The sequence below is a fragment of the Carcharhinus amblyrhynchos genome, chromosome 26 (genome assembly GCF_965287045.1).
Source record: "Carcharhinus amblyrhynchos chromosome 26, sCarAmb.v2.hapA, whole genome shotgun sequence".
In the NCBI taxonomy this organism is placed as follows: Eukaryota; Metazoa; Chordata; class Chondrichthyes; order Carcharhiniformes; family Carcharhinidae; genus Carcharhinus; species Carcharhinus amblyrhynchos.
The window spans coordinates 24831629-24853809 of NC_137349.1; the positions used below are offsets into that span (position 1 = coordinate 24831629).

Sequence of the window (22181 nt, forward strand, 5' to 3'; positions counted from 1 at the left end):
TTCATAGTGGTGAGGTTGTGTTAATCTGGAATCCTGGTCCAGAAAAAGTTGCTCACTCAAGTTTTTCAAGCGCATTCTTGTAAGGTATCAGAATCTTGACAAGTTCAAGTAGGAACATGTGGAGTTGACAGCCTGCAGTCTGATCACTGCCATTCCTGTTGTCCAAGTGATCTGGCCACCCTTAATTTTTTTGCATGTTCCTCGTCCTCCTCCTTGAAACACAGATAAAAGAGAGGATGTTTTTCAGGAAGACAGCACTTGAACCAGGTTCCAAAAATTAAGGTTTCAGCTCTTATGGTAATATTCTAGCTTTTCCCAATTTTCAGGTGGACCAATCTGCTGATCAGATTATTTGAACAATTGCCTAAACTCAGAACTTCACTAAAATGGCCACTTGCCGTACTCATCCAAAATTTCTGGGATGTACATCACTGGCCAGATCAGCATTTATTGTCCATCACTAATTCTCTTTAGAAGGGGGTTCTGAGCTGGCCTCTTGAACCACTACTGTCCAGATGGTGTAGGTACACGTGGTGCTGTTAGGAAAGGAGTGCCAAGATTTTCATCCAGCAACAGTTAAAGAAAATATAGTTCCAAATCAGGAAGCTATGTGGCTTGGAGGGGAGTTTGTAAGTGATGGTGTTCCCAGGCATTTGCAGAACTTGTCCTTAAATATGATAGAGGTTACAGCTTTGGAAGGTGCTGTCGAAGGAACCTTGACAGGTTGTAACAGTGCATGTTGTGGATGGTACACACTCTGCCACTGTGCACCAGTGGTGGACAGGGTGAATGTTTAAGGTGGTGGATGGATGCCAGTTGAGCAGGTTGCTTTGTCCTGGATGGTGTCGAGCTTCTTGAGTGTTGGTGGAGCTGAACCCATCCAGTCAAATGACAAATCTTGGTTTTCTAACAATGCTGCCAGCTGCAGTGCCACTTTGTTAATGGTGTTGCTTTTTAAGAGACAGTGCTTAGATAGTCGGACTTTAGTGTTCCACACTGACGTTATTTACTTACTGCTATGACCATTCATTAAGTGCTGCAAGCTGCTAATATCAGGGAGAAAGGAAAATGGCAAAGCCAATAACCCAAGCATGAATTACATTTCTCTCATGTTACCACTCGCAAAATCTCAATCACTCTTCCAAACAGCCCACGGCTTTAAAAACATTTTGAGATGTGGGTGGTGGCTAATTACCCTTCATTAGTTGCCATGTGAAGGTGGGAGAGACCACTTCTCAGCCTGATATAACTGGGTGACCTGCTTCTTACTGCACTTGAAAGGGCAATTAAGATTCAACCCATTGGTGTGTAGACATATGGACCAGTCCATGTCAAATAGGCAAATCTCCTTCCTTATAAAGCATTTATAAATTAGTTGTCGTTGTTTCTAATTTAAGAGCATCATGGTCATTTTTTCTTGATATCAGCTTTTGTCCAGATTGTTTTAAAAAACTACATTCAAATTCTCCAAGTACATGATGTGATTGGAGGTTATAACTTCTGCATCAGTACTTCCAGCCTCTTGGTAATTAATATATAGTATACGCTAGGAATATTGTCATTCTTGTGAAGGCATGACTGGCATTTATAACCACTGGTTGCCCTCAGAAAGTGGTGGCAGGCTACCTTCTGAATAAGAATTTATTGCAGCCTGCTAACGTTTTAGCCTACTTGAAACGATAGTTAATAGTCAACCACTTTATTGCTGAACTGGAGTCAAATAAAGTCAAACTGATCAGGTTCCCATCCCTAAAGGACATTGGAGAATCTGTTCAGTTTTTGCAGCAATCCAGCTGTTTCATGGCCATTTGTGCCAGATATTAAACTCCCTTCAAATTCTCAAGTTGGCATGGTGGAATTTGAACAACCATCCTCAGTGGGTGGCACACTGGTTACCACTGCTACTTCACAGTGCCAGGGAGCCAGGTTCAATTCTGGCATCGGGTCACTGTCTGTGTAGAGTTTGCATGTTCTCCCCATGTCTGCGTGGGCTTCCTCCGGGTGCTGCGGTTTCCTCCCACAGTATAAAGATGTGTGGGTTAAATTGACCCTAGTGTCAGGGGATTAGCAGGGTAAACTTATGGGGTTATGGGAATGGGGCCTGGGTGAGATTGTGGTCGGTGCAGACCTGATGGGCTTAACGGCCTCCTTCTACACTGTACGGATTCTATGAATTAAGCCCCAAAATTTCCATAATTCTGAAAGCAATTAACTGCAATGATATTCTTTTCTTCATCCTCTGCTTGGAAAATGGATCTGGTTTCTTGTTTTGAATACAGGTGGTGTGAAGCCCTGTGCTTTGAACTGCCTAGCCGTGGGGTTCAACTTTTACACTGAACGTGCTTCAGCTGTAGTGGACGGCACCTTATGTCGTACGGACTCACTTGACATATGTGTCAATGGAGAATGTAAGGTAAGATACAGGGCCTGCTTCCCAGATACATGCCAGCAATTAGCAAGGTGCTCGACTAACTCCAGTTTTGTTTGTGATCATTTTAACGTCTGCATCACTGAATATAGAATTTCTGTGGAGCAATTGATTTTATGAAATGAAGTCAAAAAATTACAACTAACTTGAAATGAAGATTAAAATTCAATACTGCTGAATGCTTACCTACTTTTCATCCAATTGCAGTTGAAGCCCAGATTTTCACCACAACAGGGAGAAAATGGTGGAAGTGGCCAAAATCATAATTCCTGCCCCCAAACACAGCACTTCCCATGTTCAAGTGGGCGGAAGACATTTTGTGCATGTGTGACTTATGGAGGCAGCGGCAATTTTAAATTATCAGCTGCATCCACTGAGTTGGGATTTTGATAGCTTGGGAATGTAAAAGTCGAATGGGGCAATTTCCCATCCTGCCTGCCACAGGAATTGTAGCGGGGAGGGGAGGTGGGGGGAACCATGCAAAGGTCCATTGACCTTGGGCAGGGTTTTCTGTTTTTGGGGGCGAGTGTGGCTGGACAATCCCACCCTAACTGCCCAGATTAGACTAGCTGGTCGCAACTTTGTAGATGTGTAAGGATAGCCAGAGTATCCTTTCGGAGACGTGTGGGATATAATCCCAAGAGACCTTTGGTGGAGGTAGCTGCCCTTTGGGATAGGTCAGATGCCCTTTGGAATTGTTACTAGCGGGGATAAGTGTGTGTAAAAAAAACATGAAAAAGTACATTACTGTCAAGCTCATTTGAACTGTCAACAGTCCTACCAAAATCATCTGTAAAAACTGTCAAAGGGAGCTGCCAAAATTGGCCAAAACATGCATCAAAATGAGCTGTCAAAATTGTCAAGCCATTTAAAAGTCCAACCCTTAAATGTTTGATAAAAATGTAAGGAGTGTTTTTAAAAACTGCTTGCTATTTCACTCAGTCTGTTGGCATAAGCCTGAAGGTTTCCATTATTCGATTAGTGTACATGGCTGATTTCACAATTATCCATGATCACAGGAGGATGCCTGCTATTTCATAGTTCAAATGATAGCTACACGTGGGACTATGAATTCCAATGCTTGTTTTTAGGTTTTATTTAGTTAGAGGAGTTAAATATGGTCAGTGGATTTTTATGAATGATTGTTTTTCAATATAATGAAGTGTGCACTTAGAACCTTATTTTATAGAACTATACTTTATCTCATTTCTGCATGGTTCCTAGGATCTGCCCTAGGTGAGTTGGAATGGTAGGTGTTAGGGTGAAGGGTGGGGGCATAGTTTGGCACTATGTTGGTATGAGGTTATAAAGAATCATGTGGGGATGGGTGAAGGGGCATGGGATAGCATGGAAGGTACGAAGGGCCATGGGGTTGGCATGAGTGCCATAGGGGTGGCACCCTGATACTTCCCATTTGGCACCCTGGAACTGTCCACTGAGCCCTGGCAGTGCCAGGGGCCATGCAAAGGTGTGGACCTGAGGGGGCAGAGCCTGAGGGGTTAGGGCCACAGGGTGAGGTCTGAGGAAATCGGGCCTGAAGTTGCAGGGCATGATGGGATGGGGTCTGAGGAAGGGTGGAGCCATGATGGGGGAGAGGGGAGCTCTGCAGAGGAGGGGGGGATTGATAAGTGGGGGTGGCGATTGGGGGCTGAGAAGTGATGTGTAGGCTGGCAATCAGGGAGGGGGTTTCTCTGCAGCTACAGCGATCGGCAAGGGTGGGGTCTGGAGGGGTTGAGGGGGCCTGACACAGGAAGTGATCGGCAGCGGGTCTGGATGTCCATGGGAGGAGGGGAAATGGCGGGGAGTCAGCAGCAGATCTCCCAGTACCATCAGCAGCCGGCTTCACAGCGAGATTAGGCTCCACCCCACCCCCTGCTGCTGAGAATTGAACTTTTTTTGGCTAAGTGCTGTAAGATTGCTTTTTTTTAAACTCGCCCAAAAATGAGTCTGAAACTCTCCCATTTTCTCGCTCGTTCAGCAATTTGAATTTTTTTCATAAAATTCCACCCTTATTTTATTTTAAATTATGTGTGAAATATTAAAAGCAAATCTTTTTGCTGGGCATGACAGATCATGTTTTTGCATCAGGGTTTCACTAAAGTGGGTGTTTCACTAAATCAAAGGACATAATTTCACTTGAAAAATTTCAGAAGGAATCCAATATGACAGAGATATTTTATGAAACTCGGGTTTTGACAGAATAATCTAATGATGTCTTCCTACCCATGTAGCATGTGGGCTGTGATCATACTCTGGGTTCTGATGTCAAGGAAGATCGCTGTCGAGTCTGTGGCGGTGATGGGAGCACTTGTGAAACCGTGGAAGGATTTTTTAATAGCTCCAGTCCTCAGGGGGGTAAGACAAATTGAATTAAATCTTGTAACTCATGCCTCCAGGAGGTGCTCTGGTAGCATTTTGTTTTGTGCTGTGGTAGCATTGCTTAAAGTAGGGCCAAAGGTAACCAAAGGAACTTGTATTTCCCTGACCTCTTCAGCCCCTGCAATGTCTTCCGCCCCCCCGAGGCACCGCTGAGTATGGCTCTGAGATTGTAATGGAACAGGATGTGTGGGACTGACCCTGCCGTACTGCTACAGGCTAGGTGACGTCTGCTACTTTTAAAGTAAATGAATGTGGAATGGGATCACTGTCAGACCAATAGGAGCAGGTGGCAGAGAGAATCACAGTAGCATTAAAGTGTAGAAGAGGCCATTCTGCCCATCATGTCTGTGCTCACTCTCCAAAAGAGCACCCTACCTAGGCCAATGCATTGATCATGGTAAATGTAGAACCCTGGTGAAAGGGTGTTTGTGAGTTAGTGTTTGACTGTACTTGGCAATCCAGGGAGAAGGAACCACGGAAGGCGAGATTGAAACCCAGCGCGATGGGCCTTTGTTGGAGCCATCCGAGAGGGAGCAATGTTTAGAGAGAATTCCAAGGCAAGATTTTCAAATGTGGACATTGGAAACCCGTGAAAAAGACTAAGTTTCGGTGAGATTGTATCAAACATCTGTGTGGAATATTGAGAAATCCCTGGAATTGGACTTTATACTTACCCAGGATGGCAGAGTATGAGGCAGATTTGTATATTGGCTTATTTTTCTCACCTTGTACAGTAAAGTGTCTTTTTGTTTGTTGAAAACCCATGGAATTTTGCAGATTTAACCATTTGGTAAGCATCTTGAACCTCAAACGCTATCTTCTGCAAACAAAACATTATTGGTTCCTAACTGGTTCTGGCCAACAATCACAGATTGCAGAGATCTGAGCTACAGAGGGATCTGGTTGAGGTAGTACATGAATCACAAACATTAATAAGCAGGTACAGCAAATGATTAGGAATGCAAATGGAATGTTGGCGTTTCCTTCAATGTCCCGATCCCTATTAAATCTGCTGGATGCGGGTGGGGCTACTCTGAAAAAGGGTGGGAGAGTTTTGGGGTGGTGGGAAGATTTAAATTGCCATTTTTGCAAAACCCAACCTCAACACTCAGAGAACACATCTGCTTTCATTTTAATCGCAGTAGGGTTTGGGAAGTCCAGGTTATCTGTTTTGGAGGGACAGGCGTATAATTGGAATGTTCCAAAGCAACTCCATTCCTGGCATTTTTGCAGTGATTTGACCTCAATGCCTCCTACGTGGATTTCCCAGAACTCGGGGAAACCTGCATAGTTATAGGAAAGCTTTAGTAACAGGTCCAAAAGGTAGGTTTTTTCAGTAGTACTTGAAGTGAGCAGAGAGGGAGAGTAGTGCTCTCCTAGCCCCTTAAGTAAATATTCTGCTTCAATCAGCCCAAACTTCTTTCCTACCATGCCGACTCTTCTAAGTAGTGGCTGTCGTGGCCTCTGTTCTCTATATGTACCAAAGATGGCTTCAGAGGTCACGTAACAATAGCGAGCCGATGGCCATATTGCATAGAGTATCTTCTCCAAACACACCCCTTTTCATAAAAAAGAAACAAACCTGCAAGCAGCAGCATTTGCAGTTGCGAGTCAGGCACACATATGGTCTATAATGAAAATCTTTGCATATGTACAGAAAACCAGCCAGCCTAGTCTGGCCCACTTTAGTCTGTCCCTCCATACACGTTGTACGTACAGGCAAAAATTTGCCGTCCTTGTTTGCGGCTGGGATTTTCTGTTGCCGCTGAAAGTGAATGGAGTTTTTGCCGGAACACCAAACTTTCCATCCTCGCTTGAATGAATCCTGCCATGGGCAAGACCGGACAATCCTTCCCATGACCTTTGAAGCATTCAGCTTTTCTAATGGTACCATTGCAGGTAGTTATCGGCTGTTTGTCTGCTGCCTGCTCGTTTCTGAGGTAATGGTGTGTCTCTGGGGAATTCTGCTGCCTTGGCAAGTGTTGTTGTTACAAGTGTCCTTGTGAGATGCTGAGTTGGTCTCACACTCTCATCTGCAGCGAGATGATATTCACCAGGAAGATATTTGAAACCTGTGAAAACATCTTTGTAATTATTTTAGGATTTGTTCAGCAGTCAATGGCTTTGTCCTATGTGAAACGCTACAAACCTCTTCTGGTACAAGGAGGGCTACCAGTCCAAGCTTTTGACTTGTTTCCAATTGAGCTAGTGGAGTTTACTCAGTGCCTACTATTTGGAACCACAAATTTTCTTCTTTCTCCCTATTACATTGGGCTGTCAACTTAGTTTGGCCTCTTGAGCTGAAAATGGTTCCATCATAAAGCCTTAACTTTATGATGACTTTACCGCTTCATTTTCCAGTCACCACCTTAAGCAACCTCATATGCATTTGTGAAGCTTATGATGTTGCACGTAACATTAAAGTCTACCTGACACTTCATATTAACTTGACGCTCTCCTTCTGCAGGAGCTTTCATGGCACAGTGGGTAGTGTCCCCGCCTCTGAGCCAGAAGCTGTAGGTTCGAGTCCCACCCCAGGACTGGATGGCCAAGGAATGGTCTTCTCCTGCACTGTAAGGATTCTATGAATGAAGCTGTATTTATAACACGGTCAACCTGAAAATCCTTCCAATCATGTCAATGGCTGGCAGTAAAAGATGGAGAGACCCCTAATCAGCCATACTTGATGTGAAGTGGTGCCCTTTAAGCTATAAGCCCCTAGTGACAGACTAGCAACCTGTTCTGGATATACTAGCTGTGAAAACAGACAGAATTCTGCCTAAGTGCACCACCGGGTGCAGCAGAAGAATTGGGATCCCCTTTTGTAGTCGTTGTTCCAATAGACACAAACCATTTTTCTTTCTGTGAGCAATCATCTTTATCTGTCTTGTTAAATACTTTAGCATCAAGGAGTATCTTCAAGAACTCACTCCACAAACAGGTGTCAGGGAGCACAGAACTTCATTCAGTCTACTCACTCCACACTCCCAACAACGACTCCCCTCCAAGGGCAGTAGCTGGGCAGGTCACCCCACACTCCAGGTCACATGACCCATACCCTATGCCCCAACTTACATAACAGGTTTGCTTTTCTTCTTTCCAGCAAAACTCTTGCAGGCAGAGTGATTCCGCTTCTTGCAGATAGAGCACTGCTTTCCCCACACTTGACATGCTTTCTTTTCTTGGTGCGATGTCACCCGCAATATTGACATCTGATTCTTCAGCCTTGACTTTTCTGCCTCTCACCAGCAAATGGTTCTTCCTTCCCTCCATTGTTTTCTGTCTGGAAGGGCTGAATGGCCTCTCAGGAAAGTGTTCGATACCCTACAGCTGATGATTGACCACTTAGAGCTTCTATGCTTATCAATAGCATTCTTGAAAGTGAAGTGTCTTGCCTGTCAGGAGACAAGCTTTCACGGTGGGCTGTCTTGTTCCTAAGGCAATCCTATCCCTGATCAGATCACCTTTCAACTGCTCACACCTATAATATTCAACCAGCCATCTCAATGTTCTGATCAAAGTTCTGTCACTCTGCCTGAACTCTGGTGTTAAATCTGGAGTGTCCATAAATAACATTAGTAGAGGGTTCAAAGTCATAGAGTGATAGAGGTTTACAGCATGGAAACAGGCCCTTCGGCCCAACTTGTCCATGCTGCCCTTTTTTTTAAAACCCCTAAGCTAATCACAATTGCCTGCATTTGGTCCATACCGCTCTATACCCATCTTACCCATGTAACTATGAAAATGCTTTTTAAAAGACAAAGTTGTACCCACCTCTACTACTACCTCTGACAGCTTGTTCCAGACACTCATCACCCTCTGTGTGAAAATATTGCATCTCTGGACCGTTTTGTATATCTCCTCTCTCACCTTAAACCTATGCCTTCTACTTTTAGACTCCCCTACCTTTGGGAAAAGATATCCAGCTGATCTATGCCCCTCATTATTTTATGGACTTCTATAAGATCACTCTTCAGCTTGTACACTCCAGCGAAAAAAGTCCCAGTCTATCCAGCCTCCCCTTACATTCAAACCACCAAGTTCCAGAAGCATCCTAATAATTCTTTCCTGCTCTCTTTCTACTTTAATGTTATCCTTTCTATAATAGGGTGACCAGAGCTGTACACAGTACTCCAAGTGTGGCCTTAACAATGTCTTGTACAACTTCAACAAGACATCCCAACTCCTCTATTCAACATTCTGACCAATGAAACCAAGCATGCTGAATGCCTTCTTCACTTCTCTGTCCACCTTGACACCACTTTCAAGGAGCTACAAACATGTACGCCAGATCTCTTTGTTCTGTAGCTCTTCCCACACCCTACCATTAACTGAGTAAGCCATGCACTGGTTTAATCTACCAAAATGCATCACCTCACATTTATCTAAATTAAACGCCATCTGCCATTCGTTAGCACACTGGCCCAATTGATCAAGATTCTGTTGCAATTGGAGATAACTTCCACTAACCACTACGCCACCAATCTTGGTGTCATCTGCAAACTTACTAACCATGCCTCCTATATTCTCATTCAAATCGTTAATATAAATGACAAATAACAGTGGACCCAGCACTGATCCCTGAGGCACACCGCTGGTCACAGACCTCCAGTTTGAAAAACGATCCTCTACAACAACTCTCTGGCTTCTGTCAGAAGCCAATTTTGTATCCATTTAGATACCTCAGTCTGGATCCCGTAAGATTTAACCTTATGCAGCTACCTCCCATGCGGCACCTTGTCAAAGGCCTTGCTAAAGTCCATGTAGACAACATCAACTGCACTGCCGTCATCTACTTTCTTGGTTAGCCTGTCAAAAAACTCAATCAAATTTGTGAGACATGATTTTCCATTCTCAAAGCCATGCTGACTGTTTCTAATCAGTCCCTGTATTTCTAAATGCCTGTAGATCCTGTTTCTCAAAATACATTCCAACAACTTAGCCACCACAGATGTGAGGCTCACTGGCCTGTAGTTCCCAGAGTTCCCAAAGTGGGTGCATAAGACCTCCAAAGTTTTACAAAATTGGCTTTCTGCTTCTCAGTGAGCAAGCATCCACTGTGCCTTCCTGATTGCTTCTGCCTGGCTCTCCCTGTGTAGGCATTTCTGTGTGATAGATATTTGGAGGATATCCAGTCTGTAAGATTTGGTGGGGCTGCTTCATGCTCCTCCCTGGTAATAGTAACCTTGTCTTGAAAGACTCATGCACACTGACAACAGCAACATGAGTTAGCAGGGGATGCAGGCAATGGCTGTGTTTACAGTGATGTAAGAAGTCTCAATCATATACAGTCATGGGAAGGTGTGGCTTCCTGTTAGTTGATTGATTGATTATAAAGGACTAGTAAGAAGACAAAGGCCAAAATTTTTCAGCCGCCCTCCAGTGGGTTTGCCACAGCAGAGACGGCTCTCCGTTGGCCGGCAGCAGGATTATCCAATCCCGCCAAAGCCAATGGCATTTTGCATGGCATGCCCGTCCCAGTGCCGGTTCCCCGGCAACAGAGGCCGACTTCGGTGGGACCAAAAATTCCCACCTAATATTGAAATAAAACATTACTTTGTAATGCTGTCATAAAACCACAAAACCCTTTCTGCGAATACCTATGCATCCCTTGTTGCTCATGGCAGCACAGGTTAGATGATCTGTCACCAGAGTGAGTTCTTCCAAAAGATGTGGGCAACCATCACCTCTGAAAACACGCATAGAATGTAGTATATGGCAGCTCAATGCTTTATGCTTTCTCACTATATTCAAGTTGGTATGAAAGGAGAGGAGTGTCGCACGCAAGCAGCTTAAAGAGCCACAATGAATGTGTGAAAAAATATGGACAAAGTATCTAAGTAGAAAGTACTCTTTACATTCATCTGACGCATAGGCTGAAAATGCAACCTCACTGAGATGGTAGTGATGGAATGGAAGAGAATTTGAATCAATAATTTCAGTTCAAAAGCTGGTATGATGTCTTATCTCAGAACTTCTTTAATCCTGATAATACAAGTGTTTTTAAATTTGTCTCCAAGTTCATCTTCCCTTTCCATGAAATTTAATGTGCATTATTTTAGACTAGGATTGTAGTGTGTTCCTGTCTTCTGTGTACCGTTACATACCTGTATCTGAGCTTATTCATTATCTCTCAACTTAGCCTACACTTGAATGCTTTGTCAAGTTTACTTGCATTACAATGGCAATATTAATCCAAGAGGAAGTTGATAAGAATGAACTCAAAACAAAGAAAAGCATTTTTATTATACAGCCATTTGTGATACCAAAATAGAATGGCTGCATCTAAATTCAAATAGCTAACATGTTTACATTAATAACTAGACAGCACAGTGATTAGCACTGCTGCCTCACAACACCAGGAACCTGGGTTCGATTTTGACTTTGGGTGTCTGTCTGTGTGGAGTTAGCACATTCTTCCCGTGACTGTGTGAGTTTCCTCTGGGTGCTCCGGTTTCCTCCCGCAGTACAAAAACGTGCAGATTAAGTGAATTGGCATGGTAAAAAAAAAATTGCCCCTTAGTTTCCCAAGGTGCGTAAATTTAGATGGATTAGCCATGATAAACGTGCGGGGTTACAGGGATAGGACAGGGGAAAAAGCGCGGGTAAGATACTCTGTCACAAAGTCAGTGCAGACTTGATGGGCTAAATGATCTTCTTATGCATCATAGGGATTCCCTGAATTGTCCTCCAAACAGAATGCCATAAGAAGGCTGAATAATTCATAACTGATTTGATTTTTGATTTGATTTGATTTATTATCATGTGAGTATACAGTGAAAATTATTGTTTCTTGCGCACTATACAGACAAAGCATATTGTTCCTCAAGAAGGAAAGGAGTGCAGAATGTCATTGTGAGAGAGTTTAAAAGGGTTGGAATGAAGTTTTAGAAGCATAGAACAAGAGTAAAGGATAGTATTAGAAGATATGCTGGGCACACTTGCAAGAAGGTGCCTAATTTAGTTGCATAATACTATTTAAAATCATTTTTGTATGTTTCTTTCAGGTTATGTAGAAGTTATCCAGATTCCTCAAGGCTCAGTCCACATTGAAATTAAAGAACTAAATATATCCCAGAATTATCTTGGTAAGTTATGTTCAATGTAAGAGAGTATGGCCGGGGTTTGTATATGCACTCAACAGCAGAAAAGCCAGGTCCATACAAATGTTCTTCAGAGAGCCAATGAACTGTAAAATAAAGAAATTATTTCATGAATAAAGAGAACCCAAATGAGTTGTAGCCATTCTTCTGCATTGTGGCACCATGATTAGCACTGCTGTCTCACAGGGACCCCGATTCGATTCTTCTGGGTAAGGTGCTCTTTTGGAGAGTTGGTGCAGACTTGATGGGCTGAATGGCCTCCATCTGCACTGTCAAGATTTTATAGATTCTATGGTTCAACGAAGTGCTGCTGATGATTTTAAACTGTTCATGCAATATGTTTTTATTTTGAAGTTAAACATTAGTTGATTGTCAAATTATGCAAATTACAGAATATGTTGTTAAGTGGCATTGAGAGTATTATGTAATAGAATTTTGACTAAATACCCTGCACCCTCCAATCCCTTCCCACAGCCTCTCAGATGCTGGATGGTTAGGCAGCTGATAGGCTGGGATTAAAGATATTTCAGTCAGATCCCCCAGTGAAGGTGTGTTCCTGTTTGCAGGAAACAGGCCAGAAACAAGGAAGCAAATGTGGTCAGGCTATCAGCTGCTGAGCCTTCCGGTTGCTGTTGGAAATAGTAATTGGTAGCTTCTAGCTATTAAAATAGGTAGTAGGCTTGTTCATTGCCAGTATAATCTTAGTGGGGCTGTTGAAAGCACCTTGCTTCTTCTTTGCCTGTCTCCAAAGCCTCGCTGAGTCCACAGCGCAATGTTTCCACCCATCCGATTTTTCTGCTTCTTCTTCTGTTCTTACCCTCAGTTTCTCTGTCAGTTGTTGCCAGGAGAGGGCTGTCAGGTCTACACAGGACCAGACCCCGCATCCGGGATGCTCAGGACTGGACAGGTGTTGGATTTGTGGATTTTATGGAGTTTGGGTTCTAGGCCTAGCGTGCACTCATAATACATAAAATCAAATATGAAAAATAAGGAGTAAAAATATTGATTCAAATTGCTACCCAGGGATGACTGTAACAGTACATTCTTCACCCTGTCCTTTCCTTCTCTATGAATGGTATGCTTGTCTGTATAGCGTGAAAGAAACAATACTTTTCACTGTATGTTAATACATGTGACAATAATAAAGCAAATAAAAATTGTATCAAAAGGGTGCCAGTTTTGAATAGAGCCAGTTTGCCAGTCCTGTTGGATTTTGGGACAACGGATAAGGGGTCCAATATCAGTATTTGACCTTCTTCCTCCTTCTACCAATACTTTGTGACCCTTTTGATCCCTGAACTGTTACTCTTGACCCGACGCACTCGTGTACCCTTCTATCTCCATCCAGTTGATTGTGAGCATCCTCCACCAAACATTGATAAAAACTAGACACTACTTTCAGGCTTTATTCTCTGCCCCACAGATGCTGTCAGACCTGCTGAGATTGTCCAGCAGTTTCTGTTCTTGTTTCAGATTCCAGCATCCGCAGTATTTTGCTTTTGCTACTTTCTGGCCTTCTTTACCTTATTTCTGGCTTTCTTCAGTCTTTCCATCCAAGGAGTCCAGGCACACAGCCCACCGGAGCTTCCTTGGAAACCCTATTTCTGGATGGCCCAGCTTACAGGAACAAGAAATTGAAGTGAAATAACAAGCAATGACCGTAGCATTAAAGGTCTTATTTTGCCTCACCCACGCTCCTGAGAAATAGTCATTGCTCAAACTCAGACATCAACAAAATAAACCCATTTCTCTTAGAGGTTTTTTTTCTTCCACATATATATATCTAGATAATACATCTTGCGTCTGTACCTATTTCCTGCCATCTTTTTCCATTATAAATTTCTAACTGCGCACATTTATGATAGAAATTGCTTTTGCAAACCTGTTGTACTATAATTACACTTCCTCTCATTATTTGGTTCCTTTTTATGACTATGACCAGGTAAAGAGAGGTCAAATGGCTGCCACATTGCTCTCTCCTTTTCTGACTGCTTTTTGTTGTTTCAAAAGGAATTATTTGCCAATTCAGTGAGTTCTTAACGGTTTACGCTCGTAAAATAACCAGTTTCTTGACGTTAACAAAGAAAACAGGAGAGATTTTCCAGTTTTATGCTGAGCATGACCAGAAAGTCCTACCCGGTCAACGGACATTTACATGGCCTCCCCCCCCCCGCCCCCCAACTACGATTCCCGTGGCAGATGAGATGGGAAAATCACCCCCCTCCCCCGACCCGGTTAACTTTATCTTTCAGAAACCAACCTAAGTAAAATAACAAAATACTTTTGCACACTCGAAGTTCACATACACACAGAAATATTGATTACAGAATGGAAGCAAAGATAGATTGTCCAAACTAAAGTCCATTGAAAGTAAAAAGGTATGTACAGGCCAGGATTTTCCTTGCCCTCCTTGCTGGCAGGATCTTCCAGTCCCGCCAATGATGAGCTCCCATGGTAGGTTCCCCAGTCATGAAGTGGAGATGCCAGCGTTGGACTGGGGTAAACACAGTAAGAAGTCTCACAACACCAGGTTAAAGTCCAACAGGACATGTACAGTGCCTTTATATGCTCTGTTTGTGATTAGAACTCTCCACTCACCTAACAAAGGAACAGCGTTCTGAAAACTAGTGGCATTTACTACCAAATAAACCTGTTGGACTTTAACCTGGTGTTGTGAGACTTCTTACTGGGTTCCCCAGTGGCAGAGAGTGCCAACTGCACAAAACCCCAAGGACATTAGCAGGACCAGAAGATCCCTCCACCAACCAATGGCAGACCACCTCTACCACTGGGAAACACACCAGGAGTACAGGAGAATCCCACCCATAGTCCACAGCTTGGAGATTTGGCAGGCTTTAGACTTTCCTTCTGTGGTCCCAATGCTTCTGATGTGAAAGCCAATTTGGTTGTTTTGTGGAGGTGGTGGTACTAGTCGACTTTCTTCTAGGAAGTTTGTTCACGGTGAGAGCATCCTCAGAATGGTCACAGAATGCAAATAGGGCTTGAAGCTTGCCGGGTGGAGTGGAGAGAAGAAAGGCAGGAGAGACCCCAACTTGGATCTTCTCATTGAGACTGTCCTCCGTTCTGATGAGAAAATTTATGCTTAGAAATGTTCAAATTGATTAGCTCATGTCTGGAATGCTACCTTGATCAGAGTCCCATTGTCTAAGTCAGTCATCTATTCAGTAGTATATCTCCAATAAATAACTCGGGTGATTGCCTTAATGCCTTGATAACAGGGAGAAGATGTGAATCCCTCATATCCCCCCAGGAGAAGGCCATTGTTTTTGGTGGGTTTTGCAGACAGACCATCTCCATTCCAATTAGATTACAATGTGGAATGTATAATAATGCAAATTGGCATAGCCATCTTGGGCTGTAAACTCAAGTCAATTTTAGTCTGTGTTTTAAAAGTCTGTTCTGAAAATTCAATTTGGGTTTCCAGTCAATGGATTAAAAGCTTATTACATTTCACAACACAATTTTGTTTCTGGTCTATCCTCAGTAATGACAAGTGATAATAATTGGGACTTCTTCAAGCTTATCTAATGGTAAATTTGGCACATGAGGCATGTTGGCACAGTGGTTAGCACTGCTGTCCCACAGTGCCAAGTACCCAGGTTTGATTCTGGCCTTGGGTGATTGTTTATGTGGAGTTTGCACATTCTCCCCATGTCTGCATGGGTTTCCTCTGGGTGCTTCGGTTTCTTCCCACACTCCAAAGATGTGCAGGTTACGTGGATTGGACGTGCTAAATTGCCCCTTTGTGTCCAAAGATATGTAGGTTTGGAGGGGGGGGGCACCTCAATGGCCTCTGTCCCCTCCAGCGGGGTCTAGGCGCCTGTTTCCTGTTAGTGTGGAGCAGTTGTAAATGTTGCTGGGGAGAAGCACTCTGAGTAAGAGTGGGGAGACAAAAGTGGGCCTGGAAAATATCAGTTTCCATGACATTTCCATATGATAATAAGCTCTGTGCTGGTTTCCAGTGCGGAGCTGATGATGCTAGAATAGTCTTGGCTGGGAGACGCGGAGAGGCCATGGCGCACAGCATGAATCCTGCTGCTGATGTCTCCTGGCCCGCTACACTACTTGAGCAACGCACCAGGCTGGGAGAACCCCTTCCCCCCACACTGCCACCTCCCCACCCTCCCCACCCATCATATCTTTTACCGATTGCAGAAGCTGGGGCCAAAGCAAAGCAAATGGCAAGCTAGTCCAAAGTCCATTAAATAGTGGAGGCTTGAGTATCGTAGAGTAGAGAAGAGTGCGGTCCATGATAGAGGATCTGAGGGATCAGAGGTAGGGAAGGCCAAGAGCCTGAGAAAGTGACAACTTGATTTCTCACCAGAAAGACTGAGGTATCAAAACAAGGAATAGGCCTGCAAGACAATAGCAACGCAGTCAGCCTGAGACTAGGGTCAGGAAAAAGAGCAGACATAATGACTGAAAGAGCGATGACTTTTTTTTCCACAATACCATTGATTCTTTTGTGAGCAATGTTTGAATCAGAAATAAAGCTGTTATCCATCAAAACCAGTTAAAACGTTAAACAGAAAAGAAAAATGAGAATAAATAGATAGCTCATCACAGACTACCAATAGCAAAGGTCAGCGGTAAATGCGGATGTGGGGGAAGCAATCAAAAGTTCACAATTCACCTTACAGCCAGACAGACAGGAACAAAATACATATAGACAGTACAAATCCTTTCAGAATTTATCAATCGTTTATTATGCAAGTATGCAGAAAGATGCTTTGAAATGATCCAGGTAAGCTCTGATAGTAGCACGGTGGCACAGTGGTTAGAACTGCTGCCCTATAGCACTAGGGACTGGGGTTTAATTCCCAGCTATCTGTGCAGAATCTGCATGTTCTCCCCGTATCTGCGTGGGTTTCCTCCGAGTACTCCGGTTTCTTCCAACAGTCCAAAAGACATGTTGGTTAAGTGCATTGGCCATGCTACAAATTAATGTGAAAATTGTAAACAGTTGTTACTGTTCAGGTCAGAAATTCCAAAGTGTTCTAAGGAACCTGTCTTGATCATAAGTTTTGCGTCTTGAATTTGGCTAGGGTAAGTATGAGATGTTTCACTTCAGATATGATTCAAAAGACCCACTAGGGAGCTTTTACCAAGCAAAGTTTATTTAAGAATATAGTTAACATGTATAGTAAGAAAATTAGCAAAATTTTTATTACTTACAAACAAGAAACAAAACAACCACCATAATGTATAACCCTTAACAAATATACCTAATGTGTTCCAATCAAATCAATCCCATAGACAATAAACACTTTTCACAGGTTTAACACAGCAAGACTAATGCTCACGTGATACTGGATTTGAGACATTCTGGATAGACTCAGAACAGTTTGAGGTCAGAACTGCTTCCCAAAACACCAAGGAATCTTGGCAAGTGACTAATCACAAATTCCTCCCTTCAAAAAGGCAAGACGTTGCTTTCAGCTAACCCACAGAACCAGTGAGAGAGAGACCTCTTGTTAGCTTGATGCCCCTTCTAAAACTAAAAGTCAAACCTGCAGCTCCAAACTGACATTGAAAAAAATCCTCCTATCACTTGACCTACCAGCTAGTTTTTCTCCTAACAATGCAGAGTCATAAACATCCCAGTAAAAATAAACAAATCCCCATTTAAGCAGTGATAAAAGCATTCTTGTAGACAGCCCAGCAACAAGGAGAAAAACAAATTTAAAAAGTTTACTTACAATTGCAGAGTATGTGATTTTAAAAAATCTTCTTAAAGGTATACTAACGTCACACAGTAATGAAGGGTTAAAGATAAGTTGGACTTGAATAAAAAGCAAAAATTTAGCAAAAAAGGAATCTGGTCCTAATTAACTAAGAATTTCTTCAGGCAGAAGATGGTAAATGTGTGGAAGTCATTTCCACAGAAAGCTGTGGATACCAGGTCATTGAGTGTATTTAAGACAGAGATAAATGAGTTCTTGATTGATAAGACATCAAAGGTTACAGGGAAAAGACAGGAGAATGGAGTTGAGAAACGTTTCAGCCATTATTGAATGGTGGAACAGACTCAATAGGCTGAATGGCCTAATTCTCCTCCTATATCTTATGGTCTTATAGTAATCAGGCAGAAAAGTTAGCAAAGTGGTGAACTAAGGAAAAACTTCAAAGATGAGATGGATAGATATATTCATAGATGGCAGAAAGTACATCTGAAGGAATGAACAATACCAAAAGGGATGATTAAAATGACTAGTGCAGAACCTCTGAAAGAACAGGAATATAAAAAGGAAATAGCAAGGCCCAAATATTAAAAATAAAAGGATAAGTAATTATTAGTTCTGTTCAGAGAATAAAGGTGATATCAAGCTGGAAGGGCAGAGAGATCCTTGACAAATTTTTTTACACATAATGATGGATGTGGTAACGTTGGTCAATATAAAATAATTGTTAGACACAATTGTAGGAAAAATTTTTGATTTAATTAGTTATTGTCACACGTATTAAGTGAAAACTATTGTTTCTTGTTCACTGTACGGACAAAGCATACTGTTCATAGAGAAGGAAAGTAGAAGGTGCAGAACGTAATGTTGCAGTTATAACTAGGGCGTAGAGAAAGATCAACTTAATATAAGGCAGGTCCATTCAAACGTCTGATGGCAGCAGGGTAGAAACTGTTCTTAAGTCAGTTGGTACATAACCTCAGACTTTTATATCTTTATCCCCAATGGAAGAAGATGGAATAGAATTGATTCTGAAGAAAAACAGATGCCTATATGGCATCTCTAATTAAGATGGAAAGGAAGGATAAAAATCCTAATAAACCAGCTGTGAACAGTTGGGTAAACTGCAAGTATTAAATATTCTTAGCAGTTTACAAACAGCCAAAACCACTGGTACATTAAGCTTATTTTGCTTTCTTATTTTGAAGGTTCCTATCCTTCAGTTCAATTTTCCTTTATATAGAATTTTTGAAAATCATAATCAGCTTTTGTTATTTCTCCCTAATACCTTCCTAATTTGCCCTTCCTGAACAGAGATGTTATATCATAGAACACTACAGCACAAACAGGCCCTTCGGCCCACGAGTTGCGCCGATCACATCAACACCTACCAACCTACAGACCTATCTATAACCCTCAATCTCATTAAACCCCATATACTCATCCAGAAGTCTTTTAAAAGACCCCAGCGAGTTCGCCTCCACCACCACTGACGGCAGCCGATTCCATTCACTCACCACCCTCTGAGTGAAAAACTTACCCCTAACATCACTTCTGTACTTCCCTCCTTGCACCTTAAATCTGTGTCCTCTCGTAGCAACCATTTCAACCCGGGGAAATAGCCTCTGAGAGTCCACCCTATCTATTCCTCTCAACATTTTGTAAACTTCTATCAGGTCGCCTCTCAACCTTCGTCTCTCCAGGGAAAAGAGTCCCAGCTCCCTCAACCTAACTTCATAAGGCATGCCTCCCAGTCCAGGCAACATCCTTGTAAATCTCCTCTGTACCCTCTCAATAGCTTCTACGTCTTTCCTATAGTGAGGCGACCAGAACTGCGCACAATACTCTAAATGAGGCCTGACAAGGGTCTTATAAAGTTGCAGCATTACCTCCCGACTCCTAAACTCAATCCCTCGATATCCATATCCAAAGCATCTTCTTTCCTGAATTTTTCCCCCAATTTGCACAAAAGGGATGTGGTCGCGTTGTGGTTATCATTGCTGGACTAGTGACCCAGTGTAATGTTCTGGGGACCCGGGATCGAATCCCACCGCGGCAGATGGTGAAATTTGAGTTCAATAAAGAAATCTGGAGAGCAGTTCTCCCAAAAAAGTTCTAACTGCTGAATTCATGGGAAAACTGATTTAAATCTCAATTGCTTTTTTTCCAGTGGGAGTTCACACTCGAATCTCCCACACTGTGTGCAAAGAGGAGTGGTTGGGGTCAATTCATACCAGAGTCTGACGGTTCCAGGCCTCTGCGCATGCACAGTGGCCCAAACTGTCAGCCTCCCATTTGCTGGCCAGCCCGAGACCCCAGTGGCTCGATCACAGTACCCCCCCCCCCCATACATTCCACCCCAACTTCCTCCCGCACCCCCCAAGCAGTGACAATCCCCTCACCCCACACCCTCCCCGCAGACCACCCCATCCACAGGAAGCAGACACCCCCACACCCCACCAGAGGCAGACCCCTCCAGGCCGCCCCGATCACTGGTCTCCCTCCTGCCCCGATTAATCCCAATGCAGAATGGTAGCAGGACACTCCCACCAATCACCTCCTAAGCCCCGCCCCCATCAGGCTCCACACCCCTGAATCCACTAAAGATATTTAAATAACATTAAAATAAGATTGAAATCACTTACCTGGTGTTCCTGCCGATTTCCGTCATGGTCCCAACTGTGCCGGATATCCGGCAGTTAGAGATGTGTGTGCATCAGGAACGCATGCGTGAATCCTGAGAGTCGGTCCACACGTGATTCTCCAGGCCTGCCGCACTAAGAAGTTTGCATGGCGGGATGGGAGAATCTCCCCCTGGAATTAAAAATCTAATGATGACCACGAAACCATTGTTTATTGTCTTTTAAACCCACCTGGCTCACTGATATCCTTTAGGGAAGGATATCTGGCGCCGTTACCTGGTCTGGCCTACATGTGACTCCAGATCTGCAGCAATGAGGTTGACTCTTAAATGCCCCCAGGGATGGACAACAGGCATTAGGGGGCCCAACCAGCAATGTTCATAACCAATGACCAAATAAAGAAAAGGCAACTTTTCAACCATGGACACTCGCATATTTAAACAACTCCCTGACGCAGTTCAGATGAGGTCCATGTGAGGTCAAGAACACTTCTTGAAGTGTTCCTGAAGAAGTTAGATTTGACACTTGGAAAACCCAGCAAGAATTGACCAGAGAATTGCTGTATGATTCACAACGTGGTTCTCCATAGAAGAACTTCCCCGAAAATGAATGAGAGGCAAAAATAAATTAACATACAGGAAGGTGTGAATAAACAATCCCTACTCCAGGGGACACTGGGGCATCAGGCAAGAGCTTTTCAGTTTTAGTGTGGCTTAGATTCTGCACCAATCTTGTCATTTCTGCCTGGGACACAAGGTGAAAAAAGGAACAACATGCATCTAAAAAGAGTAAAGGAAATGAAGACTGGAATGATTCTGTAGGAAAATGTGCATTATGGAAATAGGGCAGGATTTTACAGCCTTGCTCGAGCAAGACTGGAAATTCCAGCCTGATGTCGATGGAGATTTTCATTGCCAGACCCTCGCACGCTCCGATTCTGTGGTGAGTGAGCGGATAGATTTTGATTTTTTGATTTGATTTATTATTGTTGCATGTATTAGTACACAGTGAAAAATATTGTTCCGGCGATAGTGACTGTTTACCTATGTCAATTGTGATGTGCAACCGTATTATTACCTTCTGTCACCTGATGGCCTGCCTTATGTTTTATGCCATGAGCTACTTTTACACGCACTGCTAATGAGCAGGGTGAGTGTAGGCAGCTTCGGGATCATGCTGAACCACTGCTACCAAGGGAAACCACCGGCTTTGTTATCAATGCACCATTCCAAAGTTACAATGGCTGTCCTGCGCAGTTCTCACTTTACAATTAATAGAATCCTGACAGTACAGAAAGACCATTCAGCCCATCGAGCCTCCACCAACAACAATCCCATCCAGGTCCTATCCTTGTAACCCCTTGCTAATCCCCCTGACACTAAGGGCCAATTTAGAATGGCCAACCCACCTAACCCGCACATTTTAGGGTGTTAATTTGGATGAATCCTGTCTAGTATGCATCACTAAGTAATTCCTCCACACTTGCGTCTGATCCATACTTGCAATGACAGCGATAGAATTTTTCAGCCCTTCCTGCCGGCAGGATCTCCCAGTCCTGGCAAAGTTATCTCCATCCCCGGTGGATTTTCTGGTGGCAGGGCGGGTAAGCCATGAGAAAGCCCATAGACTTTAGTGGGACTGGAAGATGCCACCGGCAGCCATTGACTCACCACGTCCGCTGTGGGTAGAGGGTAGAGAGAGGATCCTGACCCAGATCATTTACAAATGCCTTATATCAGGGAATGGCATGAAACAGGATTGTTTCAATTCACCTGAGAACAGACAGCTGACTTGTTAGGTTTTTGTTTTCTTTCTGTTCTGGCTGAGGTTTTGAGCTGTTTCCTGTGTGCTATGTTTCCTGTATCTTCTAAACTCAATCCATCGCTGCTACATATCTTCAATCTGTCTTCTTTACATCAAAATCTTC

At 43.2% G+C, this 22181-nt stretch overlaps 1 protein-coding gene across 1 annotated transcript in view; it reads left to right on the top strand.

Annotated features, from left to right (window-relative positions):
- The window catches only part of LOC145358553 (A disintegrin and metalloproteinase with thrombospondin motifs 6-like), a 146502-nt gene that overhangs the window by 97631 nt on the left and 26690 nt on the right, over window positions 1-22181 (top strand). Inside the window, exons 15-17 of the mRNA XM_080212703.1 lie at window positions 2280-2413; window positions 4660-4783; window positions 11815-11895. Coding sequence (XP_080068829.1) covers window positions 2280-2413; window positions 4660-4783; window positions 11815-11895 — 339 coding nt within the window. The remainder of the gene's footprint in view (window positions 1-2279; window positions 2414-4659; window positions 4784-11814; window positions 11896-22181) is intronic.